General features: G+C 44.0%; 1 protein-coding gene and 1 long non-coding RNA gene across 2 annotated transcripts in view; one reads left to right on the top strand and one right to left on the bottom strand.

Moving 5' to 3' along the window:
- The window catches only part of LOC136715914 (uncharacterized), a 65,941-nt gene that overhangs the window by 22,902 nt on the left and 19,403 nt on the right, over positions 1-23,636 (bottom strand). Inside the window, exons 5-10 of the mRNA XM_066693326.1 lie at positions 19,495-19,962; positions 12,702-12,896; positions 10,052-10,132; positions 8,985-9,097; positions 7,757-7,815; positions 3,977-4,066 (exon numbers count right to left, since the gene is read on the bottom strand). Coding sequence (XP_066549423.1) covers positions 3,977-4,066; positions 7,757-7,815; positions 8,985-9,097; positions 10,052-10,132; positions 12,702-12,896; positions 19,495-19,962 — 1,006 coding nt within the window. The remainder of the gene's footprint in view (positions 1-3,976; positions 4,067-7,756; positions 7,816-8,984; positions 9,098-10,051; positions 10,133-12,701; positions 12,897-19,494; positions 19,963-23,636) is intronic.
- On the top strand, positions 16,380-20,677 carry LOC136715915 (uncharacterized). The gene is made up of 3 exons (XR_010805102.1): positions 16,380-16,688; positions 16,943-17,054; positions 20,207-20,677. It is a non-coding gene; the product is annotated as an uncharacterized LOC136715915 (long non-coding RNA).

Here is a 23,636-nt window from a genome sequence, read left to right as displayed (position 1 = left end):
GGGGGGGGCTCACAGAGCACATACTAATGCAGGCAGATAATGCCACTCTCTCCTGGTAAGGAAATTAGCTCAACACCCATTCAGCACTCCATCCTGGACTGGTGGCACTGTTGCTTTGATTGCCGATATCAATGATTCAATAATCCCGCCACGTATAGCATTATAAAATTTGATTGAGAGGCCTAATAACCCACATCATATGCAGCCCCGCAGCCCACTTCTAATCTAATCGATAATTATGATCAGTAGCTAATGTGCTCCGGAGTTGTACACGAAGAGCATGATTGTGTACAGGACTCGTTTAAAACAAAAAAAGACAAAATAACATCGTCAAGTAAATTATGTTCAATAGGCTGTGCTGGAACACCATGAGCAAACAAGATGAAAGAAGGAGTATTTCAGCCAACAAAGAACCCTCTGTACAAGTGAGCGACTGGGCCATATCGTCTTAAAATAGTACTTGTTCAGATTCAGGATTATGCATACACTTAACTTGCCTTTAATTGAAGGGGAAAAAGGGGGGAAAGAGAACAGTCTCTTCAATGATAGAAACAAAAGGGGAGTTTTGAAATGAAAGCACAAGCCTCCACAGTTCAAGAGTTTGCCCAATCCAAAACGGCAATTGAAATAATAATGGAAGGTACCATGGCCAGACTTCACATATTCCAACCACAGTCAAAAGAGGACCATAGTATATTATGGAAGAGTGATGCTAGGAAAGGGGGGAAAAGGCAGTTTAACATGGAAGGTCTTATTCCTATATTGACAACTGCCCAGACATCTCCTCCTCCCAGTCCATCATAGCTGAACTACTTCATAAATAACCTTCTCCTAACCCTCTCTCCCCACCTCCACCAAAGATCATGGTCTGGACATCAGACAGGGAGTCAGTCCCTTTCAATACAATGTTATCAAGAGTTGTAATCATAATTCACCCTATACCAACGCCCCAAACACCCTGATGCACATAATAGCGATCTCTCAGTACCTGTAACAGAACCTAGTGCTGTATTTTCGTACTTGATGTTGGTGTCTTTCATTAGGACTTGCGCTGGATTGGAATGTTTTGTGAAAACGTGTATATCTTCAGACAACCATAACTTGCCCTGGATTGGGCCTTCTTTAATTAGACATATAAATAAACAAATAATCATAATAACAACTTCACCTGTTGCTGAGGGTTACCATGAGAGCCCCTTGAACAACCCCCAAATCTGCCAGCATTCAGAGAGAAAGAAATAGGGAGTAGGAGGGAATGGCGGGAGAGAGAGAGCGAGAGAGAGAGAGAGAGAGAGGCACAAGAGGCTGCCTCTCACACTTGCTGCTGCACAGTAATTGAATTCTACTGACAACAACGCGCTCAGAATCTCAAACAGGAGAGGCAGAGAGAGAGAGGGAGAGAGAGAGGGAGAGATTTCCAGAATATTGTCCTCAATGCTACTTTATGCGACAAATACGTCTTTTGATTTTGATTTGCTCGAAGGAGAGCTGCAGTTTTACCATCGATGAATGCGACTAGCCACTTGCGTCGTATTTGGTTGATCTCCACTGGGAGGGAGGTACAGCAGGTAGGTAGAGGGATGGGAGAGCTGGATGAGGTACAAAATGGATTTCAGAGAACGAGCGCATGAGGAGAAAGGTGGGGGAGGGAGAGGGAAGAGGAAGACAAAGACGGGGAAGGCAGAGTGAAGCTCGGAGGGAGGTGGCATGTGAATAGAGAGAGGGAGGGATGGAGGGGGTGAGGAGAGGCAGAGGTAAAGGGAGAGGGTGAGGAGGTGGAAAGACACAAGGGAAGAAGGGACAGGCAGGGAGAGAAGGTTTGCTACAGGAAAGAGCGAGAACGAGAGAGAAAAGTGAGAGAGAGTGGGAGGGTGAGAATGCTTGAAGGACTGTTTTACCATTTGCCGGGATTTTTCTCATGCATAAATAAAAGGCAAGTCTCCACTCCCCGGCCTCCAGCTGCAGTGCTTTTCCACTACAGTGTGGCGCAGCGGCCTGCCGTTTTACAATGAGCACCCCCAACCACACTGGGGCTCCTTCACCTTGTAAAGTGCATTTCCCACAATATCTGAGGGATGCGAATATCAGCCTGCTGCATGTTCGTCTGCAGCAGGCCCGGTGTGATGCTGAAGACCCAACCCCTCCTCGTGTGTTGGGGGTATGCTCCGTTTTGTGCTCGGTGTTGCATCTCAAACTCACTACCTCCATGACAAGGCTGCTGGTTCAGTGCAGGTACAAAAAACAAACCACTACTGTCCATCACTAAGGAAAAATAAAATCGCCACTACAGACTGTGGCCTCGGATTGTATCCAAGATATAAAAGTACTATCCGGACTGCTGCTTTGCGGTCTCTAGTCTTCCCAGTGCTTTGCTTACCATACAGACAACCCACTGGTTACAAATGCAGAGGAGTTATTAAACTATTTCCACAGGGTTTTATAGCTCTGCCAAAATTGATTTCCTTGGCTTTTCTCCATTTTCCATTATTTTAATTACCCTGCATTAGGTCGCATTTGATTAAAGGTCAACCCCTGTTCATATAGAAATCCTTTTCCGATTCGTTAAGTAAATTAATTAAGCACTAATATTGCACTTTGGTGATGTAGTCATTTTAAGTGTGCTCTGCAGCCCATGTCCATACCTTAGTGATGAGCCTGCTACACTGGATGTGGAATTTGCCAGCTGGTTACACCTCGCAGCATCAGAAAAACTGGGGGAGACAGCTCAACCACTTAAACAGGTGGCTTGGAGACCCTGTACGGTTATGACATGACTGAGCATGTCTGTCCAGGTCTGTGAGTAGGAGTTTTATTCAGAGAGCTTGTTGATGCTGTACTAAAGCAAGTTTGTACCTCAGAAAAGGAATGATGTACTAATATTTCTCAAAATGTATATACTAAACAGCCAAGAGGTAATGACCCATCAGGAGATGGAAGGAAGAAAGAGAGAGAGAGAGAGAAAAAGAATGAAGAGTGATTCAGATCTGTGATTCAGACTCTGAGACAACTCTAGCAGGGCAGTAGTTCGTATGTGCTGTAATAAACAAATCATATTCTTTCATAATTAAATGCTGGAAGGAAGCGTTCAATTAAACTAGGTCATGAGCAAACCCTTTAATGAAAGAGTATTCAGAGCGTTCGCACCTCGGATCAAGTTAGCACCGCAAATCCACACGCGTGTCCCTGAAGCCTCTCTATAGCTCACCAGGAATGATAACCATCAAATCGAATGGAGGGGGGGTGCAAAAGGAATGAGAAAACAACCAGCCCAATGTGCGTCTCTGAAAACCTCTTCCCGAGTTCGAATGCCTGCTTAGGTCAGCCCTGTGTGCAACATGGCCCACCATTTCCAGTTAATTACACAGTGCACTGTCCTTAAGTATAATTAAAGCAGACATCTTCTTGCTGCTCGCGAGTGTCATAATGCTCAGCAGCTACTCACTGTCACTACAGATCGCGTGTTTGACTACACTTGTCGACGGCTCGTCTACAGAGCATAATTTCAGCACCAATCAAGAAATTAATACATACACACAGAGCTTTCTGGCCCTGGCTCGCTTTCCTCCTATGCCCTCTCTCTCCTCTCAATTGCCTACTTTGTTCCAGGGCCCAGTAGCCAGTGAAAATGAGAGCTACGTTATCTCCAGTCTCCTCCCTCTCGATAACTCCCACGTACAGACTGAACCTAAACCACAGAGTTGCTCTATCTGGATATGGACACGATCACCAGAGCCGATGAGTTCAAACCAGTCCAAAGAGGAAAAACACCCATAAATTGTAGTTCAGGCATACTGCCTTAAAAGAAGTCATGACACAACCTCCACTGTACTGAGGTCTTACCAGGACAAAAACACGGCCTATGAGTGCAAAGAGGGGACATGACCATGCTATGCAGGCAAGTCACTACCACTCACAGTACCATCCTCACACAGCTTTAGCGTTCAAGACAAATAATACTGGTAGTCCTGGGACGAACCTTCAGCAGGTCTCTGGGAAAATCCTGTCCATCGTTCAGCCCCTCCAGGTTCCCGATGAACTGCAGGCAGGACATCCGCTTTCCGATGTTCTGGTAGAGCAGAGGAAAATTTTCAGACAATTTCCACAGAAGTATATATTTTTCAATAACTAGCATACATTTTCAGTTTTCAGACCAAATAAGACTGTTTTATGCAACGATTTTAACAGAGTGTCTATCGTTAGTATGACTTATAATTATACTAAGACAAAGACTTAGTCTACGTTTATGCATCCGGACCCAGCACTACTGGAGAACGGCAGTCTGGCCTAACTCTGTTAAAGACATGCGTCAAACCTTTCTCCGTATGATCTGAGAGCAGCAGTGCATTTCTCTTGACCTTTATTCTTTTATTCCAGTGCTTCCCATCCCTGACCTGTGTCAGCTGGCAAACTAAACCCTTAACCGAACCCTGCATTGAACTCATGATTGTCTTCAACCATGTCAGTTGTTCCCAGCTTATAAAACAGGTGGAGGTTGGTCAGGTAAGTAAAGGACAACTAGGGACTGAAGTGAAGCCCAGCAGGTGAAGGGCTCCTCCAGGAGCAGATATGGCCAGAACAGGGATTACCCTTTCAAACGCCCGACATTTGATCCGTGCTGCAGATGCAAGTGTCGGTGTGTTGTTCAGAACACAGCGGGATGATGTTTCTGAAAACCAGATCAAAAGCCTGCTATGGTTGCCTGCAAAGACACCTGGAAGGCAGATTTGTACTGTAGTGGCAGAAGAAAACATTGAAAGCATTCTTCCCGTCCTTCAATTAGGGGCTGAAGAGATGCAACATCTCCAGCAGCTTGAGAGAACAGTGGGGGTGGGGGCTGGGGGTTGGGCGGATGTTGTGCTGGGCTATACTGAGTCGAAGCAGGCCCGTGGAAAGGAGTGGGAAGAAAACACATCGTCTAAGCCTAAGGAAACACAGCAAACATTGCACCCCAGATGGTGGAATCTCATCGCCATCAGAGTTTATATCCATGTATTTCAGATTAATGAAAACACTTTGATAGAGAGCTGTTTATCAGCGACACAGTAGTGGGAACACTGAAGTGTGGCCTCGCCTATTGTGAGGTATTCTTGTTTTCTGTTTTGTATCCAAGGTTACTAGTTTGCATGTTGTCCTTGCTAAATATGCATACACAAAGTAAAGGGTATATTTTGCCCAAGCTATACTTCACATGCATAGCTGCTTAAATGTCATACAAAGAAACCCATTTAAAGTACATTTCTTATGCGAGTGAACTGCTTATGAATGACTTAATTTCTAAATGTTTTTGTTGTTCAACTATACACCAATCAGCCATAACATTATGACCACCTGCCTAATATTGTGTAGGTCCCCCTTTTGCCGCCAAAACAGCTCTGACCCGCCGAGGCATGGACTCCACTAGACCTCTGAAGGTGTGCTGTGGTATCTGACACCAAGACGTTAGCAGCAGGGGCCGGTTGCATAAACAGAGCCCAAGTCTGTCTTAGTATGATAAGTCCTACTAATGATAGAAACTCCGTTAAGTCCGTTGCATAAAACCGTCTTTCCTTAGACTGGTCTAAGACTGGTCTTAGGCAATTACGCACTGCATTCTGGGAATGTTAAAACACCCGAAGAAAAAAAAAAAAACATGGTGGACGTTTCTCTAAGCAGCGATGATCACAGTTAACTGATAATCCATGCTAGTTATTTAAATATAATGTAGAGAAATGTATCAATTGGGCACCATTTTCGGAAACTTTCACTAACGCATTCAAACACAAGGTGTGGGATAAAATGAAGAAAAGGTTAACATCGTCAAACCGTTGTGTGTGCGGTGTGAGGTCTGTAAAAGACGGGAGAAACAATTAAATAATATGCTAATTTAAGAGGAAACATCCGCGTACTAAACGCAAAGCAGCGCAGAGTTTATTATTATTATTATTATTATTATTATGTATTCCTTTGGCATGCGCCCTTATCCAGGGCGAATTAAGATAGCAAATGGCAAAACAAAAGTTCTAAATACAGCACACAATTATTAATCGGTCATAATACAAATTACAGTTTTGGAATAACAGAAGTGCAGGAAAAATATACAGTTGGTTATTGAAGTGTGTCAGGAGGGGTCTCCGTTTGTGGGGATTGCAGTGGGCGGGACAGGGGATGAGTGTGAGCCGGCGGGAGGCTCCACCTGTCAGCGTCAGTGTCACAGTGACTCGGGCAGCACTTTCAATGGAAAGATAGACTTCAGTTCCAAGTTAGCCTGGGGGTGAGGAGGCTAACTTTTCAGGCTAAGTCTTAGTCTGTCTTAATTTTTATGCAACTGACTAATTTGCATAGACTAGTCTAACTGTCAAATTAAGACCAGTCTAATGGTTTAGACCAGTCTAATATAGTTTTATGCAACCGGCCCCCAGATCCTTTAAGTCCTGTAAGTTGCGAAGTGGGGCCTTCATGGATCGGACTTGTTTGTCCAGCACATCACACAGATGCTCGAATGGACTGAGATCTGGGGAATTTGGAGGCCAAGTCAACACCTTGAACTCGTGATTCATCAGACCAGGCCACCTTCTTCCATTGCTCCGTGGTCCAGTTCTGATGCTCACGTGCCCATTGTAGGCGCTTTCGGCAGTGGACGGGTCAGCATGGGCACCCTGACTGGTCTGCGGCTACGCAGCCCCATACGCAACAAACTGCGATGCACTGTGTGTTCAGACACCTTTCTATCAGAACCAGCATGAACTTTTTCAGCAATTTGAGCTACAGTAGCTCGTCTGTTGGATCGGACCAATTGGGCCAGCCTGAAAATGTTCACTTGCTGCCTAATATATCCCACCCACTGACAGGTGCCATGATAACGAGATTATCAGTGTTATTCACTTCACCTGTCAGTGGTCATAATGTTATGGCTGATTGGTGTATATTCAAATATATACCTTAAAGTTGTTTTTTTAAAGCCTGGAAAGCTGGGTTTTTATTTATGTTCTTTAAAATAAAATGCCACATGATGTTTTTCTTCTATATTTATTACTACAATTCTGAAGAGAGCCATTAGGAGCTGAGCAGTAGCACGTATCCTTTGTCTCTGGTAAAAGAAATCATCTGACCTGAGCAACAGCTGTCTGGGACACAGCCACCCACATGCTTGTGAAACGCACACTGCCAAAACCGCAGATCGTTTTCACTGAACACTGTCGAGAGCAGCGTGTGGGGAAGGCAGAAGAGACCGCATTGGCACAGGCTGGGTGCCCGGTCTGTGAACATGCCTGTCCATCCAGGAGGACGGTGACCTTCGAGCAATAGTGTTGTTAAATACCCAGTTTTATATAAATAAAAAACATATCAGATTGGTATACAATTTCTCATTCTCAGGCCCCCGGCAGAGGTTGACTTTTCTAATCCATAGCCTTCTCTAACAGTAATACGATATGAGAATAAAGCACAGGACTGTGGTTCACTTCACCGTGGCAGATGTGATTAAACATTCACTTAAATGTGCCATATCACTAGAGTGAGATACAGCAAGGACTCACTGTGGTTTTACCTGCAGCGTTTGAGCGTTGTAGAACGGGTTCAGCACTTACGATAAAGTCAACCTCTCTAACTTAAAACTCTCAGATCATACATCGCTGTGCAAAAATAATTATATAGAATAAAAAAAAAATACAGGTAGCCTAGTAGACAAGGCATATAGCATGTGTTGCATATTAAATCAACCCATCAATATTGATCAAATACGTGAGAATTAAGCAATAATATCATCAGTGTAACTTACATGTCCATGGAGGTCTGTGTTGAGGAGCATCAGAGCACAGGTCAGCGTGTGGACACCGTCTGAAAGAGAGAGAGAGATTGAGGCGCGTACAGTTATCTAGGACAGATGTTGGTATGAACTGGCAGTGGAGACCAAATGGATCATTAGATGTGCTTAATTAGGGAAGGGAGCAATTACAATGCGGCGAGTAATTAATGCGCTTTCAACTGTACAGTCGGAGCAATAAGCAGGAGACGGCGGAGGGAAGCCGAACGTAGTATTCCCGTCAGGTCCCTGGCGCAGATGCACACAGACACACAACAAAGTCTTCTTACGATGGGTTTCAATCCCAGTGCAGAAGGAAGTACTGGGAGATGCTGCGACATGAGCTTTCTAAACTTCAGCAATGAAGCAATGCAGCTATTAGTTCTGTAACTTTCCGTGTTTCCAGGGGCGGTAAAGTGTCTGATTGGTAACTTTTGAGAACCAGGTGGAGGTTGAGGGGTGTGCTTAAGTTTTTTAAGTGCTAACCCCTCCCATAGGATTGGGACACTATATGGACAAAGTGGGCAATCCATCACCATGCATGTAAAACATACTGCTGTCCACCACCGTTTAACAGTACTGCAGGAATGGTCGAACTGCAAAACCTTGTGTTATTATTATCACAGGTGCTGTAGGTGGGATGTGACTCATACCCAGGATGCACCACCTCCTCTTTCAGTGCTCTGTAAACACACAGACTATTGCCAGTACAAGAAGAGGGGAGTCGGCAAGGTAGCGTTAATACTAAAGGGTCAGGAGCAATACAGAAGAACTACAGACCTGAGCTTGATAGCAGTTTACAATAAGCATGATAATAAACAAAACCACCGCTGAGCAGAGGTTTGTGGTTTTCTGTCAGCACGTGGTTGAAACATTTGTTTTAAACCCAGCCAAGATACATGCAAGATCAGACATACATGAACAACAGAGGTATTCATTCTCACACATACACCCACATACACACATACAAACACATACACAGATATACACATACACTTGCATGTAACAGAGCTCGTTGCAGTGATGTAACACCTCTGTAAAATCAGTACAGTGATAAAACGTTTGCGTTGAGAGACCTGGTCTTGTGGCTTAGTGGGTTTGTCACTCTACTGGGCAGAGCCTGTGGCATAGACAAATATGTATATGTACACACTTGCACACACACGCTCACACATACACCCATGCACGGTGAGTCTCTTCCTACCTTCAGATGGAATGGTGTTGGGGTTACAGCTGAGGTATCTCCGAGAGAAGTGGGACAGCACCCGCTCCCTCTCCTGCGTCTCCCCCATCAGCGCAAACTCCTTCAGAAACACCCTGCAAACAGAAGCCAGAGCCTGGGTGTCAACAGCCTATAACTGGGAAAAAACAGATGCCCCAACTCACACTACAACCAGTAAACCCCAACCCTAGCCAGTAAACTCCACCCACAACCAGGCTTCTATCCTCAACGTTCCTATAGACCCCTCTTGGACAGATATAATGAATATTCTTCCCATATTTGGTATGTCTAAATCTATACAGACACAAGGAAGGGAAACGCTCAGTTTAGATCCCACTGACATCTGAACTCTGCTCTCACCTCCCTATCTCACTAGCATCAGCTTTCCCCAGGTTGATAAATGGGATGTGCTGTTTTTTGTTTTTTTTTATGTCATGAAAGGGACATATTTTGCAACTCCATGCTGCCAGCAAGTGCCAGTCAGTGTCAGGATCTATGAAAATGATCATCATAAACCTAACAGATATGAATCATACCCAGAAGCAGTTAAAAGTTTCAAGGTTTTATGGGTAGTTCAATAAATAATGCAGATAAAATCTCTTGCATCACAACTTCCTCATTCATAGTGTTTTACCTCTTGCAGAGATATTTTACAAAGACATTTATCTGTATTATTTTTTCTAGTAATTCGCTAAACGTCTCTTTTGCACTTGGCCAATGGATATTAGAAAGATACTGGAGTGTTGTTATATTGGTGGAGGTCAGAGAGAAAAGGTTAAAGAAAAGTCAATGAACGCCAACTGAGAGAACAGTCAGCATCAGCTATTGACTCCTGAAACATTAAATCACTGACTCATTAACAAGTGTCAAACTTCTCAAAAGAAAATAATGCCATGTCAAAGACTAAGTAATTCGCATGAGCCGCAGTCATAATTTTTACTCGAAATCACACTGTGCTTGTCTGTACTTTAAGAACATTTTTTTTAAACCCTTTTGTTATCACTCCTGAAAGTCACAGACACGGCAACAAGAAACAAATGGCCGCTCACCTCAGCGCCTGGTCCACACTCATTCCAGTGAAGTTGAAGAACCTCAGATATTCCTCCGCCACCATGCGGCTAAAGTCATTGCTGGAAGACAGACAGAGAAAAGAGACCCCACCATGATTGTCTGTGACCACCTGTGTTGTTTCAGGCACATACCTGCACACAACATTTACTGAAACACAGCGCTGTAAAGTGCTTGTAATAAAGGGCAGAAACATAGGCACTTGTACATTACTAGTTAAAAAAAAATAATAATAATCTAGGAAATAATCAGTCAGCATCCACTTTTGGTTCCTGTTAGGATACATTAATCTTCTCAAAAGAAATTGCATCGTACCTTCAATATCTATACTACAATAAGCGCAACCTGGTTTGTTCTGAAAAACACAAAAGCCGGCTGTATTGTAATGAGCAGCCGTGGCACAGAGATGACAACTGATACACACAGACTTGCAAAAAGGCTACAATGTAGACCCCAGGCACTGAAGTGCTGTGGGAGGAACTGGGCAACTCAATTCATTCATTAGGAACTCAGTGTGACATATGTCGCACACAGAGGCCTGGTCAATTGTGTGAATATGTGTTTGTCAAGCCTGTTAAATGTCAGTGACATATTTTTCACAGTGAGTTTGTAAATTGAAACTTGACTCAAAAACGTACTGAAAGTTGATGCTCCTGGGCTTGGGTGTGTCCTCTGGGGCATAAAGGCTGTGGTTCTCCATTCCTCTCTCCATCAGCACAGCTTTTGTTTGGCCTATGTTTGATCGTTTGTTAGTTGTCTTTAATACATACTTTGTTTTTCTTTTCTGTTAACATGTGGTTTACCTTCTTTGTCACAGCTAATGAGCCAGGTTGTGATAGTGTCACAACAGCATTGGAGAGATTCTAGTGGATTGTGGTCTGCATAAATGTGTCTACAGTATACAGTGGGGGAAAAAACTATTTGATCCCCTGCTGATTTTGTACGTTTGCCCACTGACAAAGAAATTATCAGTCTATAATTTTAATGGTAGGTGTATTTTAACAGTGAGAGACAGAATAACAACAACAAAATACAGAAAAATGCATTTCAAAAAAGTTATACATTGATTTTCATGTTAATGAGGGAAATAAGTATTTGATCCCCTATCAATCAGCAAGATTTCTGGCTCCCAGGTGTCTTTTATACAGGTAACGAGCTGAGATTAGGAGCACTTTCTTTAAAGGGAGTGCTCCTAATCTCAGCACGTTACCTGTATAAAAGACACCTGTCCACAGAAGCAATCAATCAATCAGATTCCAAACTCTCCACCATGGCCAAGACCAAAGAGCTGTCCAAGGATGTCAGGGACAAGATTGTAGACCTACACAAGGCTGGAATGGGCTACAAGACCATCGCCAAGCAGCTTGGTGAGAAGGTGACAACAGTTGGTGCGATTATTCGCAAATGGAAGAAACACAAAATAACTGTCAGTCTCCCTCGGTCTGGGGCTCCATGCAAGATCTCCCCTCGTGGAGTTTCAATGATCATGAGAACGGTGAGGAATCAGCCCAGAACTACACGGGAGGATCTTGTTAATGATCTCAAGGCAGCTGGGACCATAGTCACCAAGAAAACAATTGGTAACACACTACGCCGTGAAGGACTGAAATCCTGCAGCGCCCGCAAGGCCCCCCTGTTCAAGAAAGCACATGTACAGGCCCGTCTGAAGTTTGCCAATGAACATCTGAATGATTCAGAGGAGAACTGGGTGAAAGTGTTGTGGTCAGATGAGACCAAAATCAAGCTCTTTGGCATCAACTCAACTCGCCGTGTTTGGAGGAGGAGGAATGACCCCAAGAACACCATCCCCACCGTCAAACATGGAGGTGGAAACATTATGCTTTGGGGGTGTTTTTCTAAGGGGACAGGACAACTGCACCGCATCAAAGGGACGATGGACGGGGCCATGTACCGTCAAATCTTTGGTGAGAACCTCCTTCCCTCAGCCAGGGCATTGAAAATGGGTCGTGGATGGGTATTCCAGCATGACAATGACCCAAAACACACAGCCAAGGCAACAAAGGAGTGGCTAAAGAAGAAGCACATTAAGGTCCTGGAGTGGCCTAGCCAGTCTCCAGACCTTAATCCCATAGAAACTCTGTGGAGGGAGCTGAAGGTTCGAGTTGCCAAACGTCAGCCTCGAAACCTTAATGACTTGGAGAGGATCTGCAAAGAGCAGTGGGACAAAATCCCTCCTGAGATGTGTGCAAACCTGGTGGCCAACTACAAGAAACGTCTGACCTCTGTGATTGCCAACAAGGGTTTTGCCACCAAGTACTAAGTCGAAGGGCACAAATACTTATTTCCCTCATTAACATGCAAATCAATTTATAACTTTTTGAAATGCGTTTTTCTGGATTTTTTTGTTGTTATTCTGTCTCTCACTGTTAAAATACACCTACCATTAAAATTATAGACTGATCATTTCTTTGTCAGTGGGCAAACATACAAAATCAGCAGGGGATCAAATACTTTTTCCCCCCACTGTACATGTATATATGTGTCTAATGTTCCTGCTTCATTGGTTTCAATATTTTACATCAGTGGTTTTACATATACCATTTTAAAAAAGGGTAAATTTGCATGAGAGAAGAGACGCAGCCAGGGAGGGGAGAAGAAGCGGACACTCACTTCTTGCTCAGGTGTCTGGCCACATCAGACTTCCTAAAGCCATCCAAGTTGTATAGTCTCTTTGCCAGGCGCTTGGCAGCCTCCAGGTCAGCCTTGTTGCCGTTGGTGAGCGTGTCAGTGCTGCCCAGTCCCAGGGGCCCGCTCAGGTCGAGGTCAAGGTCCGAATCTGTCGCCAGGCGGGCGCAGGGCTTCTCACTGAGGACAGTAAGAGGGGCGGGCGGAGAGAGAGAGAGAGGTCAGTCCACACCATGCACAATTTTAAAATGTACCCATTGAGACTTACATCTTTAATAGGTTTATAAACACATATATATTCTTTTCCCACATTTAGCACCTTCATTAAGTCTTATCTGTGTTAGTCATATCATATCAATACAGTTATGTAATGTATAATGACTGGAGAGCAGGCGTTCACTACTCCCTCAGCACAGAATTATAATTAAATATCTTCCGCTCTCATTAATTGATCCGAGATCAGCTGATCCTTTTCCTCAGATCTTTAAGGCATACCATTACCTTCCCTCCCTTTCCTAAAGCCAATCTTCATGCAAAAGCAGCTCATCCTACCTCTTCATTGTAAGACTGTCTTAAATGAGATATAACTAAGCACTTTATGTAAGAAACTAATTTCACAAATTTTCACCCTGCTATGGCCCAGTGTGTGAAACTAATCTATGGAAGACTTAAATTATCACTTGGGCATATTACTTGTTTTTTCCCCTTCTTTTTTCTTTAATATCTATTGTTTTCTGGACCTAGCTTGTTTACCGCAAAGCAAACTACCCCCTGGTATCCTCCTTGCTATTACAGACCAACTTAAAGCCATGGAGTAAACGTAAACATGGATGAAGTAGAACCAATCAGTTATCTATCTTAAGATTTGTCAACAAAACCTTTTCCTTCAAGAATACAGGAATGTTAGCCAGTGCACATCACTTTTGTATCTGTGCCATTGTAATCCTCTTTATTTTACACCAGATGAAATTGATTTGTTATGGCTTTAATGTGTTTTGTCTGAGAGTTGTCAACAGGGCTGAATGTTGTTACTGGAGCACCCTCTAAAGGAATTTCCTCCACTGGACCAAGAAAATGCTTTGTATTCAGGACAGCTATCAACACGTAAGATTTCCACTTCGAGTACACCGCTAGCCTTTCCGAAAACAATGGAGAGCTTGGGGGATTTTTGGGAACATTTACCATTGTATGTTTGTATTTTGTATTGTCGATATTTTACAATAATTTAAAAATAAATGCTTTTACTGGAGTTTTCATTGTGCTTTACTAAACTGGACACTGCTAAAATAGTACCTTTCATAATAGCTAGGAAACAAGACAAGGTTTGCTACGGTCAAGCACAGTATTATCAAAGTCTAGCGCAGTCATTCACAGGCAAATCAAAGGAAATGAGGGCAAAAGTCAGAACATGGCAAATTAACCACTGAAATTGAGCACAGTATCTTAACAAGTAGACTAGTCAGTGATACAGTGATGACACAACAAATGTGAATACCCTACCTGTCTAACAGCACAAGTCCCCTGTGAATTCTGTTGTGTGAAGAGTCCCTCATTGCTAAACTCCCTGCTTTGCTCCCTCCAGGAAATTAAAAATGTGTTGTTGTTCACATGTGGTTCTGCCCCCTCCCCTCAATTTCCGGTCCCCCAATCAGCGTGTTTAATTCATATCCCAGGAACCCTCCCAGCACAGCAGGAATCCCTCCCCAAAAAGAGTGTGTGTGTGTGTGTGTGTGTGTGTGTGTGTGTTGTGAATGTTGTATCTTTGTTTATGCTTAAAACAATAGGGTCAGGACCCTCTCACACAAGACCCCCCAATCAATCACAGCATCATCCCAAATAGTCCACACGCCTCATCGCCAGGCTGGGAGGATTTCTGGCTGTTTCAGATGACCTTCGGACAGAGAACAAATTGAATAGCCCCTCCTCAAGCTCTTTAATAAGATCACCGAAGCCTTTTGCTCTCTTTCAGACCTCCCACGTCTCATTCCTCCCAGGATTATACATCCACCCCCTCCCCCCTTCCCCTCTCTTCCGTGTAGCGCGTGATAAGAGCTCCCGTCTTCCTTGAAACAACACACTGGACTTCCGATCGGACAGTCGCTGCTGATAGTGAAGGCTGGCGCAGCTGAAACTCATTGGGAAGCAGAACAAGCCTCTTTGCAGTATAGAAAAGCAGAAAACAAGACACATACGAAGTACAACACTATGAGGAACTGACCACCTTTGCTTTCCTGGTGGGGGGAAGATTTCTACAATCTAGTGATTTCAGACAGACAAAGAGAAAAATCTCCCAAACTGGCTGGGATATGACAATTGGGATGTTACAGTATTTGCTTGTTGGTCCCTCACATAGGCTTAGGTTTAGTGGGGGTGGGGGATATTGAGAGAGCATCAATTTGTCCCCAATCATAGGCATAATTTACAGGAACATGTCCCCTCCCACTTCATGAAATATGCCATCATTCAAAGACGTCATTTACAAGGTGTACAGGTGAAATCGGCCCCTCCCCTGGGCAGCACTCCCCTACTTCTGGAATGAAAGGCATGCGACTTGTCCCTCCTGCTTGGTAGAGACAGTCCAGTTCCTAGTGTTTGCTTTCTGGCGTCTACAGTACTTAACAAGAACACCTCCCCCCACCACCCCAGTGCTATTACACACCCCTCCCACACAACAGTCTAGAGGTGAACACGACACAGGAGCCGGCACAGACAACCGACGAGCGAGACGAGCCCCCGCCACATGTAACGCACCCATCTGCCGCGCCAGTGTGCAAATTGCTTTTATTTACCTCACATCGCCATCTCCCCTGCGCCAAACGGTATTTGAAGCAAACAGCCTGGCATTCTTCCACCGACACGGACAAACATTTCAAACAGCTGCCGCCCCCCCCCCACATCGTCCCTCATCCCAGGCCTCAACTAGAAGACCAACTGATTGACAGCTGATATCTTCCTGCTCAATTGAAAGGTGGGGGGGGAGGGATTCTTCTCATCACAAAAATAGGTCAATGTATGCCATCAGGTCTGTAACTGGCTATCCATTTCTCCCTCACCTGTATGTACGCCTGATTGCGTGATCCCGACCACGCGTTAAATATGGACAACATTCCGGAACAATTTGGGACTGATTAATTCAACACCTGTGGCCGGGGAGGTAGGAACAGACAACAGCCACATGTGGACAGAAGCTAGCAGATGGAGAACCAGCTCTTTAGGTTGAAGTGTTTAATTACCCTAAATACAATCTCATACACCTGCTGCCAGAGAGCTCACCCCGGCCTCAATAGCACTGCTTTGTACTCACCAGCGGGCCGAGCGATAGTAACGGCGGTCCGGTGTTGATCCCCCATCCCAGCAGAACAGAAAGCGAGCCATCCCAGCATCCCCTGCTTCCCTGCTGCTCTGCCCCCTTCTCCAGAGCGCGGACACCCTGATCTCCTCTCTCTCTGTCTCTCTCTTCCTCACACCATAACCCCAAGGAGATCCCAGCCCTCTCTCTCTCTCTCTCTCTCTCTGTTCCTTGCTCAGTCCCTCTCTTACTTTTTCTGCTATTCTCCAACTTTCGTCTCCCCTGCTACTTTTTCTGATCCGATCCCCCACTCCCCGCCCCTCTACCCCTCCCCTCCCTCGGCTTCATCTGCATTCACAGTTTCTGTCCTGACTCTCAGCCACGGTTCTCTCCTTTTCTTTTCTTCCTCCTCTCTAGCTGAAATCCACACGTGTTTCCTTTCTTTTTCCAATCTGTTACTTCTGTCTTTCCATTTACCACCTCTCTCGCTCTGTTTACCTCCCTCTCTCTCTTTCTCTGTTTACCCTCCCCTCTCTTACTGTGGAAGTGTCCCTTTGTGACCTTGAGCTCCCAGCATGCAGCAGACCTCACTGGTTGCAGGCTTAACTCTCTCTGTATCTCTCCCAGTTTGATTTTTTAAATAATTAGTGACAATAATTAATGACTCTACCAAGGCTTGACAGGTAAGCATTCACTCCTTCCATCTCCCTGTATCAGATTTTAATTTGCAGTAGAACGAAAATACCAGGACAAAAGCAACAAAGAATCGCTTATGTGGAAAATGATACCAATCAGCTTTAAATACACACCACTCAAAGGTCCTGTGTATTTGATAGTGTCATTAAATCTACAACTCTAGCTCTTTTGAGTGTGCTCTTTGTTTGCAAAGCCAATGTGCAGTCTGTGAGAAACTGGTCTGTTTTTGCCATGTGTCCAGGCAGAGAGCAGAAGTTATTGGCCATTTTCAACAGGTTGGTCCTGGCTGTGTGGAAAACTGCATTGCCAAGTGAAATACCAAAGGAAGGAGAAAGGGCTTTATTTGGCAGACTGTAAGTACAAGGTTAACATGTCTATGGTCCTGATTTTTAGGTTAGTGAAGTAAAGTGAATTGCAGTTGCTGTAACATACTTACAGTTTATAGATTTACAAAACAACCTATAAATGATCTTTAAAGAACTGCAAAATGTAAGACACTGGATTGTAACTGCTGGTCTGTCATATTGTTGAATATGTTACTTATCAGGCCTTTAATGAGTACAAACATCAGACAGACAGCATCTATGTCCGGTTCAGTAATGAACAAAAATCTCTGCATTACACAAACATAGAACCCCAGTTGATTTATCCAAAAAAAGCAACAAAATAGCAAAACATCTTCAAGCTTATCACATTTTCCCGCAGGATGTCTCCTTGTTTATCTGCCCATCGTAACCCACTCCCAGGAGGCCGTGCTTCTACACAAGATCTAGCTACAGTTCTAGATGTGAACGCACTCCAGTCTGCTCCACATGGTGACTGGCGTTCTGGCATCGTGGTATCTGTCAAGGATGCTCATTTGTTTTAATGGCGGTGATCGGCATATTTAATAACCACACACAAGCTGCTTTTCTCCAGAGGGCTTGCATTTTCTTTTCAAAGCACCATGTTATAGCAGGGATCTGTTATTCAACCGTCTCGCCCCGCTTTCCCTAGAAGTGTATTGCACGCAGCAAACCGAGTTTTGTAATCATGTGCTTGGTATCAGACACGGTCTCCAGAGGCCGGCTGGCCCGGTTTCACGGCCTGTGTCAATGTGTTTATGGCTCCTCGCCTCTTCACTTCTCCTCCTACACCGATAACCCTGCTACAGAGGTGCCAACTGCCGCTAAACAGTTAAATAGCACTCAAGAACCCGACCTCTCTGTCAACACTCTTGCTCTCGCTCTTTTTTTATATTTTAAATGCTGAAATCATTGGGTCCAGGAAGTTAAACTGCAGTTTCCATGGAGACCCTGCTTGGCTGGCTGTTATCCAGATCTGATTGGCTGCTCGACAGGAAAAGGAGAGTAAGCTGGGAGCCAGGTGGCATGGTCGTGGGGGGGGTGGTGGTTGGGGAGATCTCGTCGTCCCTGTACAGTGTCACTGGAACAGCTGAGTCCCATCAGCCCCTCCACAGACACTGAACACACCACAGGCCCACACAGCCGCACACAGACCCACACTGACAATAGTGCACCTGGTTAGACAATACGGAAAACAATACCCGTTTCTCGAAATTTGTGTTTAGTAAAAATCGATCTATTCAAGTGTGTACAATCTTATCCTCCCTTACATATATGGGGGGCTGAGCTACAGAAGCATCACCCCCTGCTTATGCCACTGCTTTAGTAACAGGCCAAAGTAATCAAACTGCATCATACAGACATCCAAGCAGACAACGCCGAGAGGAAGATGCCCTCGTGGATGTCTCCAGATATGAAAGGGACGCGGCACATTCACAGAGAAGAGTCCGCACCTACACTTCCTCTCCCTGCTTCTACTGGAAATTCATCCACTACAGGCTGTGCTGCGGACGCCAAGATTGATAATACAAATGTAGCCTTTTGTCTCCATCTAGTGGCAGTTAGCTTCCACTGAGGTTAAAGCACCGAGCGCTGGCCAGGAACTGAGGGTATCAACTGGTGTCCACTTAGCGTCCAGCTCACACTACAGGATAAGTTTTCTTGAATAAATGGATTATTTCCTCAATCTTTTTTCTATATCAGTCTTTAAAACAACTACAGCTGACTCTTCCCCTCCCCCCCAAACAGAAGATTTTGTGAAAAACACTGGCCTGGGTACTTGTAGTATTAATAGCAAGTGAGTTAAATTCATGGAAGATACCAAAGCTAAGGAGATCAGGCAATACTCTGGATGCAATGGGAATAACACAAGGACAGATGTGAGCACAGAGCACAAGTGGAAATATGGCACTAATGCTACCAAGCACTTAGGGTAAGTCAGACAGGGAATTATTAACACGACGGAGGTTGAGGCACAAAATTAAGCTCGACGCTAATGGAATCACAGAAAACAACGCGCTCCACCTTACGGAAATCACGACCTTAAGTGACTGGGTGCTAAGCAGCTAACCAAGCTGTGGTTTGGTTGTGTTTTGGTATTGAGATATGCCGTGGGTCCCTCTCTGGAACTGACACAAATGAATTGTGTTTATTTTGAATTCATATTCATATATATATATGATTCCAGGGGACATTGTCAAAACATGATTATAACTACATTATAGAGAAACAATATTCACAAATAACCAAAGTTTATTATAAGGAAAGTGCCGAAAAGTGAACAAAATATACTAATATATATATATATTTGTGAATATTGTTTCTCTATAAAGTAGTTATAATCATGTTTTGACAATGTCCCCTGTAGTCTACAGATCTGGGTTGCCACATTATCATATCGTTTTACTTTCCACAAACATGATTTTCTTAGCTGGGCGCCGACACTGACCTGGAAGAGGTTTGTGTGCTGAGCCAGACTTCTCCTAACCTGGAAGTGGTCCCGGAGACAGAGTCCTCTGCGCTGCTCTTCAGCCCCTCTCCCGAGGGGGCCCGTGTGGCATCCGAGCTGCTCGCCACCGAGTCGGCGGTGGTGTGGGCGGTGTCCGACAGGCTGGGCGGCTCGCTGTGGGCCAATGGGGCAAAACTGAGCTCGATGAGGCGGGCGCTTTGGCAGATCTGGCCCTGGATTTCAGGCGTGAGGGTGGGCAGGTCGAAGGTGAACACAGGCTGGCTGGAGGTCAGGAGCTCCTCGCTGTCCAGGCTGCTGTAGGACGTGCCCTTGGCGCGGTGGGACTCCATGATGCTCTCGAAGTGGCGGCTGAAGGTGTCCAGGCCGTCCTCAGAGGGGCGCCGGGGGCCAGGGACCACAATGGGGGACTTGAGAGCCGGGTGGATGTCGGACAGAGAGTCTGTAGGGCTGCACAGTGCGATACAGTTGGATTTGTCCTTATTAGAATGCTATTAAGAGAGATTTTTTTTTTCTCCTGAATTAAATTGCCATTTTCTTTGTACAGATTAGTTAGGGTTATGGTGGATGTACTGTCACTGTATGTATAATGTACTATTGATCTTATCTGAGATGGATTTAACCTTGCACTTTTAATGGCCTCAATTGTTACTACCACAGTACTTTTGGTCATTTTGCCTGCTTGTCCCCACAGCTCACAAGACGAATATAACCATCGCCACGTTTCTGATAACAGTACTACACCAGACTAAAGGCCTTTGCACGCTGGATCCGATGATGCATCTGATTGTTTACGTTCGTGAAAAGAGAAACAACGAGTGTGTGCCTCCCTATCTCACTTTGTACACTGAGGCTGTCATTGTCGTACGACGGTGTTGTGTGAAATTTTGGAATCGAAAACAAGTTCAAAACGAACTGATTTTAAGTGCGTTAAAAATGACACTGACAAATGAAAAATGACAGGAAGACGTGGACTGATGGAAAAGAATTTAGCAACAAAGCAAATAAAGACAAGAAGGACACAGAGAAGAAAGGCCTATTGATGTAGCTAGAATTCTCCTAGAGATTCTCCTGGTTAAGCACAGATAAACAACACAAAAATGACCTACATTATGTATTAAGATTGTGCACTTTCAAATAAATAGTTTAATGTTGAACTATGCAATCTGCTTTTGTGTCTTTATGGAGAGGTATAGTTTGTGTGGTTATTATAAATGTTTTACATATCAGGTAAAGAAACGGTGGTGTAGCTTGCGCGACACACACCAACGCAAGAAGTGGGACAGGCTTGTGTACAGTGCATCCGGAAAGATTTCACAGCGCTTCACTTTTTCCAAATTTTTTTATGTTATAGCCTTATTCCAAAATTGATTAAATTCATTATTTTCCTCAAAATTCTACAAACAATACCCCATAATGACAACGTGAAAGAAGTTTGTTTGAAATCTTTGCAAATATATTAAAAATAAAAAACAAAAAAGCACATGTACATAAGTATTCACAGCCTTTGTTCAAGTCTTTTTGAGTATGATGCTACAAGCTTGGCACACCTATTTTAGGGCAGTGTCTCCCATTCTTCTTTGCAGGACCTCTCAAGCTCCATCAGGTTGGATGGGGAGCATCGGTGCACAGCCATTTTCAGATCTCTCCAGAGATGTTCAATCGGGTTCAAGTCTGGGCTCTGGCTGGGCCACTCAAGGACATTGTTGTCCTGTAGCCACTCCTTTGTTATCTTGTCTGTGTGTTGTCCTGTTGGAAGATGAACCTTCGCCCCATTCTGAGGTCCAGAGCGCTCTGGAGCAGGTTTTCATCAAGGATGTCTCTGTACATTGCTGCATTCATCTTTCCCTCGATCCTGACTAGTCTCCCAGTTCCTGCCGCTGAAAAACATCCCCACAGCATGATGCTGCCACCACCATGCTTCACTGTAGGGATGGTATTGGCCAGATGATGAGTGGTGCCTGGTTTCCTCCAGACATGACGCTTGCCATTCCGGCCAGAGAGTTCAATCTTTGTTTCTCATGGTCTGAGAGTCCTTCAGGTGCCTTTTGGCAAACTCCAGGTGGGCTGTCATGTGCCTTTTACTGAGGAGTGGCTTCCGTCTGGCCACTCTACCATACAGCCGTGATTGGTGGAGTGCTGCAGAGATGGTTGTTCTTCTGGAAGGTTCTCCTCTCTCCACAGAGACACGCTGGAGCTCTGTCAGAGTGACCATCGGGTTCTTGGTCACCTCCCCGACTAAGGCCCTTCTCCCCCGATCGCTCAGTTTGGCCGGGTGGCCAGCTCTAGGAAGAGTCCTGGTGGTTCCAAACTTCTTCCATTTACGGATGATGGAGGCCACTGTGCTCATTGGGACCTTCAATACTGCAGACATTTTTCTGTACCCTTCCCCAGATCTGTGCCTCGATACAATCCTGTCTCAGGTCTACAGACAATTCCTTGGACTTCATGGCTTGGTTTGTGCTCTGACATGCACTGTTAACTGAGGGACCTTATATAGACAGGTGTGTCTTTCCAAATCATGTCCAATCCACTGAATTTACCACAGGTGGACTCCAATCAAGTTGTAGAAACATCTCAAGGATGATCAGTGGAAACAGGATGCACCTGAGCTCAATTTTGAGTGTCATGGCAAAGGCTGTGAATATTTATGTACATGTGCTTTTTTTGTTTTTTATTTGTAATACATTTGCAAAGATTTCAAACAAACTTCTTTCACGTTGTCATTATGGGGCATTGTTTGTTGAATTTTGAGGAAAATAATGAATTTAATCTATTTTGGAATAAGACTGTAACAAAACAAAATGTGGAAAAAGTGAAGCGCTGTGAATACTTTCCGGATGCACTGTACCTGGTGTCGTTTTAACTATGTGCAATGTCCTTGACGGACAACTTTTCAGATAACGGACCACAAATTACATATCAGGTCCAGTGTGCAACAGCCTTAAGATTCATGAAATGCATTTACTACTACAATTCTCTACAATGTATTACTTCTATTGGCACAATATAACATGTACTTTTGACTCTTGTGCAAAATGTTTTTGTGAATGATGAATATTTTGTGACCAGATTGGCCTACACTGGCATTCCTCTCGAATTTTTCATTTATTGTGTTCTTCTACACTTTTGATACACAATCTTCCCACTGATCCTTTGAGAAAATCTATTTCATTTTGCTCCATGTTAAATTTGACTAGAATATAAATTGGTATTCCTACACTAAACTGAAATCAACCTTCACCATTATTTCCTTGCTGAAGGAACAACAGGTCTTCAATGCAATAAACAGATAATGTGTCCATAAAGGGTAAAAGTAAAATTAAGCAAATTAGCTTCTATCAAAATGTGATGACAGGGCGAAATTGTATTTTCAAAGGAGAAATACATTCCATACTTACACATAAAAATAGGCTTAGTGAAGCAATGAATAAAATAAATCCCAAGAAAGTGTATGTGATGTAAAAATATTGATTTCTATCTGTGGAAAAATACCTTTTCATATCTCGATCTTAACCCTGTGATACCCCACGTAGCACAGTTGCAACATATTTGATCCTCCCCCAAGTGAGTTTTGGTTATTGACGTGCTATATAGTTGATGATAGGTGCTATAGCTTTTTAGGGTGTAAGAAAGGTATGAACAGTTTCATCTAAAGTTTTACTTCTTTGTTAAGGGGAAATATCTATTTTTTTAATTGTGTTTTTCTTTAGTAACTGTTAAGGGAGTTATTTTACTGCAATTATTTGTAGAGTGTTCATCTCAGAAAATGATTGTTTGTATTGCCTTTCAGGTCCAATGTTTATATGCTACATTTCCAAAACTGAAAACAAAAAGTTTGGTGCAGGAAAATTAAGCATTTCCTCATTTTGAGTCGTATAATGAATACAGATTTATATATATATTGGTTTTTATATGCTTGGGTCTCACAAAATACAACTACAACACCTAAACAGCAAAAGAAACCATGAGTGGCTGACTCTCCATCCTAGTCTGGGTTAATCTCATTAATTTGTCTAATACAGTCCACCTTGCTTTAATGTGCGCAACCTATTAGAGACGACACCACTGCTAAACACACTGTACTTCACTTAGAGACAGCCCCAGGTTGTCCAGTTTGGGGT

This window comes from Amia ocellicauda, chromosome 20 (assembly GCF_036373705.1).
Source record: "Amia ocellicauda isolate fAmiCal2 chromosome 20, fAmiCal2.hap1, whole genome shotgun sequence".
NCBI classification, from domain to species: Eukaryota; Metazoa; Chordata; class Actinopteri; order Amiiformes; family Amiidae; genus Amia; species Amia ocellicauda.
The sequence above is the reverse complement of the archived record's forward strand: the minus strand, read 5'-3'. Positions and strand labels throughout refer to the sequence as shown.